The sequence below is a fragment of the Ictalurus furcatus genome, chromosome 3 (genome assembly GCF_023375685.1).
Source record: "Ictalurus furcatus strain D&B chromosome 3, Billie_1.0, whole genome shotgun sequence".
Classification (NCBI taxonomy): Eukaryota; Metazoa; Chordata; class Actinopteri; order Siluriformes; family Ictaluridae; genus Ictalurus; species Ictalurus furcatus.
The window spans coordinates 7,468,905-7,485,819 of NC_071257.1; the positions used below are offsets into that span (position 1 = coordinate 7,468,905).

The 16,915-nt window shown below is 39.0% G+C and overlaps 1 protein-coding gene across 1 annotated transcript in view; it reads left to right on the plus strand.

Moving 5' to 3' along the window:
• The window catches only part of wdr11 (WD repeat domain 11), a 132,182-nt gene that overhangs the window by 50,707 nt on the left and 64,560 nt on the right, over positions 1-16,915 (plus strand). Inside the window, exon 12 of the mRNA XM_053620578.1 lies at positions 9,944-10,050. Within this exon, the coding sequence (XP_053476553.1) occupies positions 9,944-10,050 (107 nt within the window). The remainder of the gene's footprint in view (positions 1-9,943; positions 10,051-16,915) is intronic.

Sequence of the window (16,915 nt, forward strand, 5' to 3'; positions counted from 1 at the left end):
ACACATATTTAACAAAGATATTTTTTTTGGATAAAACTGTGTTGTGTTTGTAATTGTTTGATATCCATGAGAGCAGAGTATTTTTGTGAATTTTTTGATCAAAAGGTTAAACATTAAAGACAATTTTTCACAGCCTTCTTTGCTTATATTTACCAACGGTGCCAATATTAGTGGTTGGCACTGGAATGGTGCATCCTAAGCATGGGTTTAAGCTATCTCTGAATACGCTTATGTAAATATTGATGTAATTTTAGACTTAAGTCACCAAGTCAGAATATGAATGCCCTTCATGAGAAATGAGAAAAAACACCTATTCAGAGGAGGGAAAAAAAACGCAAAAGACTAAGACACAAAGCTCTGTGTGTCAATGTGTTAAAGTCTTGGTTTGAGTGGATAGCTTACTGCAGTTGTCTACTGTCCTGCACAAAAGCACTTGCTTATGAGTCTGTATATCATTAACGCAGAGTATGTTTTAAATTAATCACTGTGTTGAAGTAGTCAGTCACGTTAGAGCCAGATATTACAGCTTGTGTGTTACAGTAGGTAATCTTTTCATATGAAAATCTTTAGTTTGTTTAATATATTTAATCAATTAATAAAATTCAGTTGATGTAATTAAATGCATAATGACAGCTATCAGGCAAAGGCATATCATTAGTGTAATTGTTGTTTTGTTTTGTCACACTGATACAGGTATCAGTGGTACAAAGAGCAAAAGAATTGAATATCAGGCCTAGTTGTGTGTAGTAGTGTGGTGTTTTTTTGTTGTTGTTTTTTTTTTTCCCCTTGGCCTCATTCTGCAGATATTATTTGTCATTTCAGTGTAGAATGGACTTTGGTGTGCATTGTGAGAAAAGTAATCGATTCTTTAGTTGCCACAACACTCATTGTTTGTGTGCATCAGCAGTGGCATTGGTTTGTGACCTTACATTAGACCTTGCTGCCAAATTCAGTCAGAAGGTTTTTAAAATCTGTAACAGATGATTCATTCATGATGAGAATGTGTTCAAAGGTGCAGAGTTGATTTTAATACAATCTGGCTGTTATACGACACTGGGGCCTCTTCAGTGACGGTAAATTAAGCTTCAAAGGTACACCAGTAGACAGGCCAGAGATCTTATCCATATTCAGGCTTGTGCAGAGTGGGTGTAGAAATGTGATTATTTTTTTAATTTTAATTTTTTTTTTTAGGCAGCCCATTAAGATTATTGAAATCACCTGCTTACAGCTCACGGCTTTGAGGTTACCATTTTTATTTATGTAGAACTCTCAGGGCAAGTGCATCTTGACCATGACCTAGCATAAAAGCAAAAGGCATTTTTAAAATGAATATTATGCTAATATGATAATTCCTCAATACTTGTTCTTAACATATAAGTTTATAAATGTCAGATTAGTTATGCTATAAACAACCATCCCAAGATTACTGTTTGCATAGACGACTGGTTCATTTTTCATTATGTAGACGTGGTTATAGATTATTCTATGAATGAAAATGGTTTATCTATTTGTTGCCATTTTGTATGTCAATAAAGAACTCTGAGTTCTCTATGAAAGTCAGTTGTGCCCTTTTTTTTTTTTTTTTTTTTTTTTTTTACATATGAACTATTCAATTGTATATGTTTTAAAATGTTACAGTAATGGAAATCTGAATTTTTAGTCTCTGTTTACTAGACAGCTCCCTAACCCCCCTGATTTTTTGTATTCTGTGTCAAACCACCATCTCTTGGTATTTTCACCTGACATTTTTGCTGTGCAAACGAAAATGTGGTTCATTTATTTCTTATTACAAAATTAATCATTATTGTGATTGAGTGTATGTAAATTCTTGTAAGGGGTTGCTTTTTTAATAACACAGTAAGGTGTTTGGAGGGATTAGTTTAAATTTCATAGTAAGTATTTCTGTTACTATGTAATCTAACATACTATTGCCAAGAGATGAGCAAAAACCAAAGAATCTTCTTGTTATCTGCCATTAATAATGTACAGACAGTTGAATGGATAAAGGAGGAGGTCCAACCCATTCTTATATGTGTTACCTCTCTTTATCTTATGGTCCAGTAGAGAGAGTGCAAGTGTTCTCATTGATTAAAAGGTTTCACTGAGGCTAGGAAACATCTCATTATATTTGAAGTGGTATAGTTTTTCTTTCTTTATTTATTTTTTAGCAAATTATGATTCCAGCAGAATCTCAGACAAAATATTTTCCTAGATGATTTTTTATAGTGATGTCTTTTGTGTTTCTTCTAAATCCACATTTTTTTTAATGAGTATTTTATGAGTTTCACATAGAAAGGTCTTTTGACCTTTTAAGGCTCAAGTGCATTGTTGGTGCTGGAACACCATATTTTATCACCTTTCAATGAAGAGATCTTCCTCTCTGTCTGAGCACAATGTGTCTCAGAGTGATAAAAGCAGGAGTGGGTGGACCTCTGGATGGGAGTGTTTTGAGGCTCTGCAGCAGTTCACCAAGGCTGTTCATAGTCCTTTATCTCTCAGATGAAGCTTTTGCACCTCTTCTCTAATGTACATTACACTTCAGTCCCGATTTTCCTGTCGAACTGCTTCAGAAGGTCTGATATTTTCAAGCGTATTTGATATTCTTGACTAATCTTGTAGCATTTCTATGACTAATACCAAGAACAGTGATAAACAGCAGCCAATGAGAGTCAGAGAGGAAATGCACAGCAGATCCCTGAATCCAGTTGAGCATCCATTTACACCAGAGGAGTCTAAACGTTTTTCAAAGGGGGCCGGGTATCAAAATACTCTGAGTTGAAATTAAATGATGAATATGAGCAGACTTTCAGCTTTAATTTGAGGGTCTTTACATTCAAATTCCAGCACTTTTTATATGTGGTTCCCCATCATTTAAGGAACCAAAAGTGATTGGAAAAACTAACATATTTATACAGTGCGTTTACATGGACAACAATAATCCACTCTTAACCCTATTAAGACAATACTCTAATTAAGAAACTACCATGTAAACAGCAATTTTTACTTACCTTAATCTAATTAAGGTCATACTTGAAGTAAGCAATAATCGAATTAAGACAGGTGGAGTACTCCTGTTTTAGTCGCATTATGGACGAGTATTACAGACATGTAAACACCTTAATCACATTATAAACGTCGTGAGATTTTTCACAGCATTTTGCGACAGGACACGATCACACACGGCAATTTTACATTTTACGGAGAACAAGAGAGTTCGGCTGCACCCCAAACCGCATACTTGCCTACTGTAGGCCTGTATTGGGGAGATATACATGTATCTCGGCTACTATATAGATGGTAAGTACGCAGTTTGGGACACAGCCCACGGCTTCAAGCAGTTATCTATTTGCACGTACAGCATGACAAATAATTAACTGCACTTAAAGAGTTCGTAAAAAAATTAAATAAAAACACCCAAAACTGTACACGGTTCCATAACGAAGACGAACTGTATCTTGATGCGTGAAATTCTGGAGGGACGTCGGACTGGATGGCGCGGTGACGTAATGACGCGGGCTGTTAATCTAATTATGTTCTAAAACATGTAAAACGGGAACATGACAGGAGTATTCTAAAAGCGACTCATGTAAACACCTTAATCACATTATTATCTTACTCAGAGTAAGGTCAATTATTAGATTACTGCTGTCCATATAAACGTAGTCATAGATTGTCATATTTAATATTTGGTTGCAGATTCACGTTATTTAAGGACTCTTTCAAGAATTCACAAAAGATTTCATGCTTTGTGGTTAGAAGCATTGCCAGTTATTAGGTCCAGTAATGTTCTCACCCCATTTGCTCTGATAAAAGGTTGCTTCTGCCAGGATATCTTCCAGCTGATATCTTTCCTTATAAATTCCTTAATTATGCCAACAGTCTCTTGTCATACAAGGCACATGCATTTGCTATGGCTCTAGATATACTTGTTGCTTTGGCAAAGTATACGTACTAAGTATAATTGTTTCCAGCTCTTTTGAAATTGCCCCTTCTCACTGTTAACTTTGTGCATTTTGTCTGTAGCCATGGCTGAATATCATTCAAGAAATGAATTTGTTGTGTAGTCAAACAAAAAGACTGTTGCAATTTAGCTAACTGTATTAACACATTCTACTGCCATAGTCAGGTGAAAATCTGCCCATTGGCTGCATTTGGCCCGGGGGACGAACTTTGGACACCCCTGATCTTTACTATATGGCCAAAAAATATATGGGCACCTGATCATCACATTCATGTGATATTATGTGCTTGTTGAACATGGTAAATGATAAATGCACTCTGCACTTATATAGCGCCTTTTAACCTTAGCGGTTCTAAGGTAGAAAGGTGCTAGCCTGCCATTGGGAGCAACTTTGGGTTCACTGTCTTGCCCAAGGACACTTCGGCTTGTGGAGGCATGTTGGCCGCCAACCCTGCAATTAGTGGACAACCAGCTCTACCACCTGAGCCACAGCCGCCCAACATCCCATTTGGTATTTAGTTCTCCTTTGATGTTATAGTAACCTCCACTCTTCAGGGAAGGCTTTCTACTAGATGTTGGAGCGTGGCTGTTGGGATTTGCGCATTCAGCCAGATCTTATTCAGGTCATTAGTGAGGTCAGGCACTGATGTTGGATGAGGAAGCCTGGCACAAAGTGGCCATTCAAATTCATCTAAAAGGTGTTCAGTGGGGGTGAGGTCAGGGCTCTGTGCATGCCACTCAAGTTCTTCCACTCCAGGCTTGGCAAACCCTGTCTTCCTGGACCTTGCTTTGTGCACAGGGAGATAGTCATGCTGGAACATGTTTGGGCCCTTTTAGTTCCAGTGGAGGAAAATTGTAATACTACAACATACAGATATTTTATACAGTTGTGTGCTTTTAATTTTGTGGCAGCAGTTTGTGGAAGGCCTGCATATGTTTGTGATAGTTTTGTGTCCACATACTTTTGACAGTATAATGTATTTGTGTAGCACATCCAAATGGTTGTTAGAAATAAAATGAAAGTAAATGCAACATGATTCGTGGTGATGCATGGTATAAAAATAATTTATACTTTGCAAATAGTTTGTTTGCACTATAGCTCCAGTTTTCTTTGCAGAACAGATAATCCTCACTGCCTGGATCACTATAGATTTAATGTCTCTTTTTTTTTCTTCTTGTTTCTGTACTAAATAGTCCAGAAAGATATGATGGACAGGACTTGAGTTTATTTCCGTGTCGATTTGGGAATCAGGTGAACTTTGTCTATATCTTTTGTAGTGCGTAAGCCTCATCTACACTCGCTCATGTTGTGTACAAAATACCAGATCACAAGTGATGTAAGTCACGTAGTGTGAGCCAGGGGCGTTAGCTGAACTGTTAATCATCCGGGGCTGAGCCCAGATTCTTCTCCATGCATTTTTTCTCAGCTTAGATAATAGCCTAAATTTTGTTTTATGGATGCTGACGTAACTTAGCTGTCATTATCGTCATGTCATTATCTGACATGATCAGAAATTTTGGATTTATCATAGAACTTGCCTCGGGTGTTAGCAATGTTTGTAGGACAATCAGACCGATAAAATATCAAACTTTTCTAACTAGGCTAGTTTGGTGTTGCTAGCCAAGGGGAGGCACAACTAAGCTATGGGTTTAGCTGCTACAGTGCCATGCAAAGTTCATTATCTTTCCTTATGCTCTGCTCATATCATGTTCACGTCAACTGGAACTCATGTAGATATTTACGCATCTTGGATTCTTGCTCAGCATCAGAGGATGTTAGTGTTTAAGTTTCAACCCCTTTACTTGTGTATATCCATTTTCCCTCACACAGACTGTGTGAGCTAGCGTTTGGCAGAATTGAGAGCTGTCAGCCAATAAGACATGAGTATTTCAACATATTTTCCTGTAAACACTGTCTGATTGGTGTCACCTCCGTTCACTGAAGATATAAAATTACAACATCGCCGTCTTCTTTTACTGACGTTCAGTTATGTAGTGACAAACTGCTCCAAGTAGATAATTATTTGGGAATACATCCCAGAATGCCCAGACCACGTTACGCCCCTGGTGTGAGCAATACTGAGATTCTGAGGTTTTGAAATTCATGTAGTGTTCACTTGGCACGTTTCAGCAGTGAAGCCTTCAACTTATTTATCTGGCTCAGAAAATCTTTCAGATACGGAAGAGACTCAGTGGTTGGTCTGGAAAGCTCCACAGCCTATAGGGGAAGCCCATCTCTTAGTTGGAACAGTGTGCACACCAGCTGCCTATTCTGTGCTGTGCAGTCTTCCTGTACTTCCCCCAAGACTGCATCTACACTGTTGCTGTTGCTTACAATAGCACTCCTGTGCTCCTGGAGGGGACAGTTTATTTTTTTTTGCAACTTTGCGACATGGAGAAATGATTCTGACCTAAGGGTGATGAGCAATATGTAAATTAAGTTTTGCTCAGTTTCATGCAAGTCAGTTATTATGCTGTTAGGACACACAAATGACTGGATCCACTTAATTCCTCAGACCAATTCTACAGCATGGGTTGTCTGCCATTTAAGCATTTTTGTAGTCTTTAACGCCTATGTACAAAATGGAAGAAGTTAACCATGTGTTATGTATAAGTTATACAATAACGTATACAATTTGTGCCATCACCATCAACAACCTTGGTCGACTGTCCCATCTCACCAAGGGCAAGGAATCATTTAATAGACACCTTCTGATTCTGTAAGAACATTATTTTTATTCACAACTTTGACATGTTTTGGCAGGCAAAGCATCCTAATATTAATGGATTTTCTGTATTATCTGATAATGTATAAAATTAAAAATTATTATAATAATAATAATTAAAGGAAACTGTCTGCCAGACTGCCAGGGATTATCCATGTATATAAAGTGCATGAATGGAAATTTTTGACCTCGTTCACACCAAAGGGTTATTTAGTGTAGCCAGTCCGCTTAACTGTATGTCTTTTGAGAGGTGGGAGCAAACCGGAGAACCCAGAGGAAACCCTTGTGGACATGGGGAGAAAATGCAAAACTCTGCACAGAGAGTAACCCGAGCTCAGGGATCCTAGATCTGTGAAGGGGCAATGCTAAAAGCTGCACCATCATGCTACCTTTATACGTTTTAATGAAAATATTTTCTTTTTTATCCAATTACTATCCTGTTGGTTCATACATGTTAGTAAGGCTTGCCTGCTAATGTAATAAGGCTCGTCCTATAAGGAGTCCTATAATTATTTCAACAGTCATGTGACATTAATAAGCAATTGTGTGTGTGTGTGTGTGAGAGAGAGCAAGAGAGAGAGATTTGTCTCGGTTTTTTTATTCCTATTTCTCTCTTTTACTTTATTCTCATTTTTCAACTCCCTTTCTGGCTCTCATGTTTTCGCTTGCACATTATCCAATTATTCTCTCTCTCTCTCTCTCTCTCTCTCTCTCTCTCTCTCTCTCTCTCTTTCTCTCTCTCTCTCAGTTCAAGTCAACAAGCTTTATTGGCATGACCATGAACAAGTACAGTATTGCCAAAGCATTACAGGAATGTAGAACTGTTATTAATAAATATGAGTGTAGTGTACTTATTATATGATCAGAATCTGAATAAACATATTGTATTCATCTCTCTCTCTCTCTCTCTACCTCTCCACCCCTCCAAAACACACACAGTATAAAAGTTGCTTGTGGTTCTCTGCCCTCATTCCATGGAGAGTTTCATTTCCATATCATTTGCATATTTCAAAGAAAAGTGGGCTAATTAATCATGTGGCCATTTAGCATCTCATTAGTACTCGGTGCTTGAGCCCTAGCCAGTGCTGGCATGCCGCTCGTCTGCTCCTCACTCTGATCTCCATCCCTCCCTCCCTCCCTTTCCTCCCCTCTTCCTCAGGTCTTACACAGGAATGTTTTTGTGAAAAGAAAAAAAGTTTTTTTTTTCTTTCTGTTGTTAGCTCCCTTTTGATAAACCATGTAGGACCTTTTTTTATTTAAAGCACAACTGAAAAATGAAATTTACTGTAGTAGTGAATTCTGAAGTAAAAGTATGGGTTCTAAGATTTCTTTTAACTCAGATTATTAGAGCTGGTTAAATATAATGTGGAGCTGCAGCGGCTCTTGACCATAGATTTTAGTGGGGCAGGCCAACATTAATAAGCACATGGCCTCAAACAAAATTAAGTAGAGAGGCTATCACACTTGAATTTTTGGAGTAAACCCGCCCCGTGATAGCCAGTTGACAGTCGACATCATGCAGTCATCCAGCATCCAATCAGCAACTCATTTTGAGCATAATTGCACAGGTGAGTTTCCTGAAGAGCTAATATCATTAAACAGGGTTGCCAGGTTTCACCAATATTTCCGCTCCAACTACATCTCAAAAACTGCACAAAAGACCTGTGTAGTGAGCCTAGTTAGCGGTGGGCTGAGCACAGACACACAAGAGGCCGTTTCTGGGGCAAACGTGCAGGGTGCAAAGGAGGTGAAGTGCTCGGACTCTGTTGTCATCCACAAGGCTGCCAGGGCCATGCTGGGGGATTTCCGAGCGGCTGAGATCCTGTTCTGCAGTCAGACAGCACCGCAGGTGCAGCCAGGGGGCAAAATCCTCTGTTCCCTCTGAATCCTCTGCAAGAGACACAAAACAAATTATCATGCATACCTCGGGGGCCCTCTCTCCCTTTGCTAGTGGAGGATGGCCCTTTTATACTCTCCTGTCAGCTGCTGGATGGTGGAGAGCGGCTGCGCTGATCATCAGCCTCCAACCGTGTGTATGTCGGCGGCTCCGGCTGTCCAAAACATTGGTGGTGCTGAAGCGGAGCTGTCTCTTCAGCACCATAGCGACAGTCGTGGGAGGAGCGTTCTTTCCCTTTTGTGTGCCAGCCGCCGGCCTGTCGCTGCACCTAAAACTAACCCAAAGGATTCGGTCGTTGGAAAAGGGATACACTTTTCTCTTTTCTCTCATTCTTGTGAAGCAAGATCACTGTGGTGCGCACACCTTTCTGATGTATGGACATTCCCAAACTTTGCAATATATCTTACAATAGAAATAGCTCTGCATATCATAGACACACTGTCTGCCCTTAAACTTTGCCTTTGTTTGTAGAATTATTTCTAATTATTAGCTCTAAAACAAGATCTTGGTGACCGTTGAGAATTTTTTAACTAATCCCATTTTGGCATAAAAACTGCATCCCTGACACCCCCCGGTCATTAACTGTCCTGTCTGCTGCTTATCCTCCAATGAAAATTTAAATTTTCAGTAAAATATTCCCTAATGCACTTTTATTAGAGCTTATTGCAGTTTCTTTCAGATAGTAACTCTAGAGCACTAAATGTTTTTCCCAATTACTGTGCAACGTCTACTTAGGAAGTTGAACAACTTAATGGAACATCGGCTTATATAGACGTTTTTGGAATTGATGGACAAGTATGAAATTGTGAATCAGGACTTTATGAAAGTTAACATCTGTTGGACTGCTAACGGGGGCATTGTAGCTTAGCAGTTTGCAAGTTTGCCTCACACCTCTGCGGTTGATGACTTGAACCCCGCGTACGCTGTGTGTGTGTGGAGTTTGCACGTTCTCCCTGTTCTTTGAGGGTTACCTCCGTGTGCTCTGGTTTCCTCCCCCACTCCTAAGACATGTATTGTAGCCTGATTGGTATTTTCTGTAGGCTGTATGAATGGGTGTGCAATTGTGCCCTGTGATGAGTTGGCACCAATTCCTGGGTTTTCCCTGCCTTGTGCCCCGAGCTCCCTGAGATAGGCTCCAAGCTCCCCATGACCCTGTATAGGATAAGCAGTATGGAAAATGGATGGATGGATGGACTGACATATATGGCTGGCCCTGTGTTCGAGCTGCTACTGATCTCTGTGAACTCATTTAATTGCCACTGACAGGATTTTAACTTACTAAACAAGGTCAATGTATCTATGTCTCTGTCCTTCTCTCTTTTGCTTTTCCTCATACTTGTCTCTTATATCCTGTCACAGAGGGATCGAGTGGGTTAGTCTGACAAGTTTCCTGTCCTTTGCCACCTCTGCTCCCAACAACCTGGGCCTTGTGAGGAATGAGCTTCAGCATGTGGATTTGCGTACAGGTGAGCCACACACACAGACCAAAAACAATAACCAAACACAAGTCTCATATCAGTATCAGAAGATACACTGCCATATAGCTTTCATTCCAATCCCATGCTAATCCAGGCCTGGAGCCACTATGTGGACATGCAGTATAAGATTCATAATACTGATTGCAAAATTGCCAGTTTGACAGGAGAGATATATTTTTTTGATAAGTAAGTTAATTTTTTTTTCATTTTATTAACTTTAAGACCTTGAGAAACTCAGTTCTGCACTTTTGGTTTTATAAGCAGGACTCGCTTATTGTTCACAAGTAAAGGGTATATATAATTAGACTAGAAGACTAGGTAGGATTTAGGATTCATTAGCGACTAATCTGGGAGCATATTAAAGGTATACCCTGACTGTGAAATCCAGTTCCATTCTCATTTTGGACAGTAGCTATTTCAGAATAAAAATACGCTCATTATCTTATGAATTAACTCCATGTAGGAAAAGATAATGTTGCCAAAATCCCCTAAAAAGTATCCTAATGCCAATGGTGTCAGAATTTCTTTTATTCAATTGAAGATAAAATACACTTATTATTTGATAAGTAATTGACAGATTGCTTAAACAGTGATGGATTGCTTGATTATTAGGTAATGGCTTCTATGGGCAGTGGTGATGTAATTAGCTGACCAGATGTGACGGGGCCTTGGAGAGTCCAGAAAGGTGTTGTAGGTGCAGCCGCACTCTACACCATGTTAATATCAGTAAAAACCTTTCAGACAAAGGTCACTAACATTTGTTTGGTATTTATTTAAATTTTTTACAGTGTTGACTGCCCAGCTGTAACATACATTTTATAATATCTAAAGCTATGTGTGTCTAAAGTCACAAATCATTGTTATTTAGTTTGAAACTTTCAAGCTTGGTGTTGAGAGCTGCAGCATATGTTTTTTTTTTTTTTTTTAACCTTTTATTTTATTATTCTATTTTGCGTTTTACAATGAATAAATTGAGGTTGTTTTGGTTAAATTTGTGCTTTTCTGTAAAGAAAAACATGTCCAAAGTTTAAATGATAAGCTGACCAAACAGTCATCAGCAATGGATCTTACTGTAAGCAAGCAGAGTTCACAAGTTTATTGTAAGAATCAACATGTTATATAAAATGCGGTCCTAGAGGTTTAAGATGCTGTGTCCGCCAAACTCTTATGTGCACCAAATAAAAAATAAATGTGGCCACTACGGGCACGATTTACATGAATTGTTTAGTCATAATTTAATTATATGTTTAATATATAAAAATATGGCAACAATGTGCAATGTTGGAAAGTATCATATAGTCAAAAATAACACAAAATGTATGAGTACAATTCCAATTACTGCATTACTTTTCCAGAATATATGTTGCAGACTTTTATATTATTGCCCATCAAAAAATTGGAGCTCAATTAATTGTTACCATATGGCAACACCATGCATTAAAGGGTTAACTAATCTCTGTTTGCATAACTCAACTCTGAATATGACCCAATATGTACAGTAGGAAGCCATTTTAGATTCAGCCTGTCAGTGTGTACTGTCAACCAAAGCTTTAGAGAGTGGATGGAAAAAGGCAGAATAAGAGAGAGATGGGGCCATTAGTGAGATGTTTGAGAGGGCAATGGCCCACTCAGCTCATTATTTCTTCCCTTTAACAGCTGCATTTGGGAAATGGGGCAAACAAGACCACAATTTGTGAGGGAATTATTGCTAAATAGCATTCAGTTTTGCTTTCATGGAGGATTTTTATATGTCACAAGGAAGTCTAATGACAGAATATGGCCTGTTTGTTGTGTGTATTTTATGCTGTTTGTAAAACCTCCTGCTGGTTGGGATCAATTTGAAAAGTTTTTAAGCTATCCTGGTCATTGTCACACATCGCTGAGCTTATTAGTTTAGACAAATGTTATGTAATGTAGTGAAGCATTCCAAACAGCCAAAATAAAGAAGTGCTACAAGCTGTATAATTATTCAGATTAAGTCATAGTCTAAAGATCTAAAATATTTGATAACAGTTTAATAATAAAGTTGATAAAGGAATGAAGGCTTGTTAAAACCAGTACTAGATCCCAATGCACATTATATTTGTGACAAATATAAGTAAGGAATAACTGACGACGGGCCGTTGAATCATTAGAAAAACAATTCAACGGACCAGAGTCAATTATTCTGCTTATACCACAGTTACCACACCTCAAGACATTGTTCAGATGTTTTATTTCAAGACTTTTGTCAGGTTTTTGTACTTAAAATACTGCTGTGTGTAGAACAAATTTATTACACATCCCATCTGAAACCTCTGTTGCTATTTCCAAAACGTCATTTTAGAGCTAGTAACTGAGGCTTGAGTGATTGATATGCAGTTATTGGAGGGAGGGAGGGAGGGAGGCAGAGGGAGAGGGGGAGAGAGAGAGAATAGTATAATATAAAAATACTAGAGAGAATAATAATATAAAACATTGAACAAATAAATATGGATATAACAAATAAATATGGATAAGCCTACTTGTTCACAGGGTTTTTTAAAAATTATTATTACTGCAGAAAATACAATAAATAAATAAATAAATATTGATACTTGTTCACCGGCTTCACACATATGCTCTCTCATGCTCTCTCTCTTTCTTTTTTTCTTTCTCTCTCTCTCTCTCTCTCTCTCTCTCTCTCTCTCTCTCTCTCCTATAACTGCATATCAGTGGCTTAAGCCTCCGCTTCGCCCCATGGCCACATTGCCACATCGGGTGTGCGTTATTTTATTAATAATTCAGTGGCCCGTCGTCAATCATTCCTTACATATTTCTGGAAAATCTACATTTTCTGTCATTTTGTTTGTTGGTAAATGTGTGTGCTGTGGTGGACAGTAGGCTAATTTATTATCCATTATTTCAGTTGGCGAAGTGATATGGAATTGTAATGTGGTCAAGACCTGACTGGAACTACTTTAGCTGTGCATTTACTGAAAAATAATTGCACACCTTCGAATGTCTGCCAGTCAGTCAGAATTGAGAATTCAACAGCGCTGTGGTATGATTCCAAATATGTGATTATAAAAAACTGTGGAGTGTCTATATCATTGCTATGTTCAAGTTTTATTACAAAAAACCCACCCAAGCAAAAGGGAAGCCTTCTTATTGATTAGTAAATTGCATGGATTCTCTATCTTTAAAGTTCTCATGAAATCAAAATCATTGTTTCAGAGCTTTTTGTTCCTGTCCATTAGTCTTATGGAAAGCAATGCAATAGTATATCTAGAAAGAAATTGCAAATAAATAAATAAATAAATAACGTTTTACAGATTTTCGCTTGTCCGATTAACTGCTTTCTAGCATGTATATGTATATATCCCGCATATGTATATATGATACCAACAGGTATCACTCTAAAGTAACTTGGCAGTAAACATGGTTATTTGGTGTGTTTTTGGCTGTACATACATATTTTTCCAAGCAACCTACTTTTTGGGTGATCTTCTCTCAGTTTAGTATGCAGAATGTGGCCTGACTATGCCTGAATACAGGCGTAAACAACTTAGTCCACCAGGCCCTCGTTCCCTCAGTGCATAAGACTGTGTGTATGTCCAAGAGCAACACTTTTTATCATGGCCCACTTCTGCAGGCTGTTTCCTGTCTGCTGCTGGTTTACCTCCATAGCATGATTAGTATGCTGTCGTAAATATAACATGACCATAATGAGCAGTCAGCCAACACATCTTAAATCCTCAGCAAAGAGCGTCAGCAGAGTGAACACTTGTACATAAGCATAGTGGGTTTGGGAAGTGTGAAAAGAAAGTAGATCCCCTCAGTTTTATATATAGTGTTATATGTGTTCTAGATTAAACTTCAGATTGCTTGAATCAATCTGCACACAATAACCTATAATAAAAAAGGCAAAAAACAAGTTTTTATGTTTTGGGTGGTATTTAAAGTCAAAAACTAAAATCTCATTTAAGTATTCAGACTCCTTATTCAGTACCTTGGCAGCAATTGCTACTCCAGGTCTTCTTGGCTAAGTCTCTACAAGCTTTGCACACCTGGATTGAGGCAATTTCTCCCATTGTTCCTGGAAAATCCTCTCAAGCTCAATCAGATTGGATGGGGAACATCTGTGAACTGCCATCTTCAGGTCTCTCCACAGATGTTCTATGAGGTTTAAATCTGGGATTTGGCTAGGCCACTCAAGGACATTCAGAGACTTGTCCTGAAGCCACTCCAACATACTGCTCAGTTGATGAGCAATACCTGTTTTTTTGCCAGATATAACTCTCGGAGTTCTGTCCAGAGAGCTCAGTTTTTGTCTCTTCAGACCTGAGAATCTTTTGTATTTCCATGTTGGTGTAAAATGAGTGTCATCAAGTAAATACATTGATTTTAAATACAGGTGCTTCTCAAGAAATTAGAATCTTATGGAAAAGGGGGGTGGGGGGGGGGCTGCTGTCCCCCCCCCCCCCCCGGCTCATATAGCTATCATGCTTGCAGGTCAAGCCTTTTTCAGTTTTATCAGCCTCGATTAGAGTTGAAGGACACTGTTTTTACACTGTCCACCTACAGATTTTCTTCCTTAACTTATCATAGCTGCACATGCACCCAGGCACAAGTGTGAAAAGGAGGGCGATCTCATGCTTCCTCCGAGACACGTGAAGCCAGCCAACCACATCTTTTCGAGCTGCATTGCAGGACTGCGTAATACGCTTAGAGGAAAGTATTATCCACCCTAGCTGGTGTCACTGTGATTGATAGGCAAGAGAGTTTGCCAGCTCCCCCACCAGAGAACATGGCCACTTTTGCTCGCTTAGACTCCCAGCTATGGACGGCTGTAGCATCGTCGAGATTTGGACTAGCGATCCCCCGGAGAACATGGCGGATGCTTTTCTGTTTTGCCACTCGGGAGCCCAGTCAACTGTGTCTTATGGCCATTCCTCTATATAAACATTATAAAAATTTCAAAGTGTACGTTGGCATGAAATGTTGTTTGTTATGAAAAATATTCAATAAATGCACAGGATGCAGTGGTAGCTCAGTGGTTAAGGTGTTGTTCTACTGCTCAGAAGGTCGTGAGTTCAAACCCCAGCACTGCCAAGCTGCCATTGTTGCCTTGCTCAAGGGCCCTTAACCCTCAATTGCTCAGATGTATGAATGAGATAAATGCAAGTCGCTCTGGATAAGGGCGTCTGCCAAAAATACCATTACATAACTGTAACTAGACTGGACAATAGAACAGTATTTGATGGGAGAAATCAGTGCTAACAATTGTCTGTAAACTGTTGAGTGTAAATAGAAGCATAGCTGCAATACCAAGTCAAAAGTAGAAGCAAGTACAACTTGTCCCATAGCAGCATTATAAACTGCCAGTGTGCAGTGATGGCTGGGGGATGGTGGGTTGTTGCGACAGGTTTGAGTGGTCCAGGTGGGAGTTGGGAAGCAGCAGTATGTTGAGTAAGCTGTCTGCCTTAGGAATAAAGCTATTTGGGAGTCTGGTGGTGGTGGCACAGATGCTCCGGGTGGGTGACAAGTCCAGGAGAAGGGTGGGAGCAAACATCCAACAATGCTAGTCGCCTTGTGGATGCAGAGTTTGTGGTAGGAGACCATAGACCCTTTTCATCTTTCCTCAAATTGCTCTGGTTCCTCATTAGGTGATCCCTCGATTTCAGTTAATAATTAACAAATGGTAAAATCCAGCACACATTTTAAGTCAAGACTACTTTATGATGTGCTCTTTCCATCCATCCATCCATCCATCCATCCATTTTCTCTACCGTTTATCCTACACAGGGTCGTGGTGGAGCCTGGAGCCTATCAGGGCACAGGGTGGGGGACACCCTGGACAGGGTGCCAACCCATCGCAGAGCACAATCGTGCACACATTCACATAAACATCCATACACTACCGACAATTTGGAAATGCCAATCAGCCTACAACGCATGTCTTTTGACTGGTGGAGGAAACCGGAGTTTCAAGGCAAATGTGCTAACTAAGCCACCATGCCCCCAATATACTCTCACTAAATTTTATTTTTAATATGTACTGTCAGACCCATTGTTACCTTTGAAAACATTTGTCATCTCAATGCATATTTCAGTACACCCACACACACACATTGCTGACTTTCACTCCACGTTAAACTGCAAGTTTTATTTTCAAGGATTTTGCTTGTAGCTAACTAATTCCACTAATATTGGATGTAAAAGTTATCTAACATTAGGTACATTGGCTGTTCGTTACACTGAATACCAGGAATACAGTTGACCAAGACAAACCCGATTTTGTATATTTATTTTTTTATTAGTCTCATTGAGCATACATAAAACAATGTTCTTTCTTCTCTGGCTCACCATAACTGAGGCTTCAAGCTCTCTTCTGTCAGAGCATAAAAAAAAACATAAAAATTGATTGACCATGGCTGCATATGCTTTATATTCATCCTTGATGAAGATTGACTAGCAGATAGAAGATAGACTAACCTCACAGAACTAAGTTTGGGAATGGAACCCCCCCCCCCCCCCCCTGAAAGTATTGGAACGGCAAGGCCAGTTCTTTTGTTTTTGCAATACACTGAAGACATTTGGGTTTGAGATTAACAGTATTGGGACTGTATTAGACCAATACACCATAGATGAACAAACTATCTTCTTGCTGTTGCAATATAGGGCATTCTTTTCTTTATCATTGTGCTTACAATCCCTATTTTTTGGTCTCAGAAAATGTGATAAATTGTGATAAACTGTTACACTCTTTAAATATTTTCAGTCTTGTCCAACTAATCCTGATAAGTGAAATATTGCTGTGCTGTACATGTGACTTAGTCCACAGCAATCCTCTTCTTGAAAAATGATAAAGCATACTGTAGGCTGCTGCTCT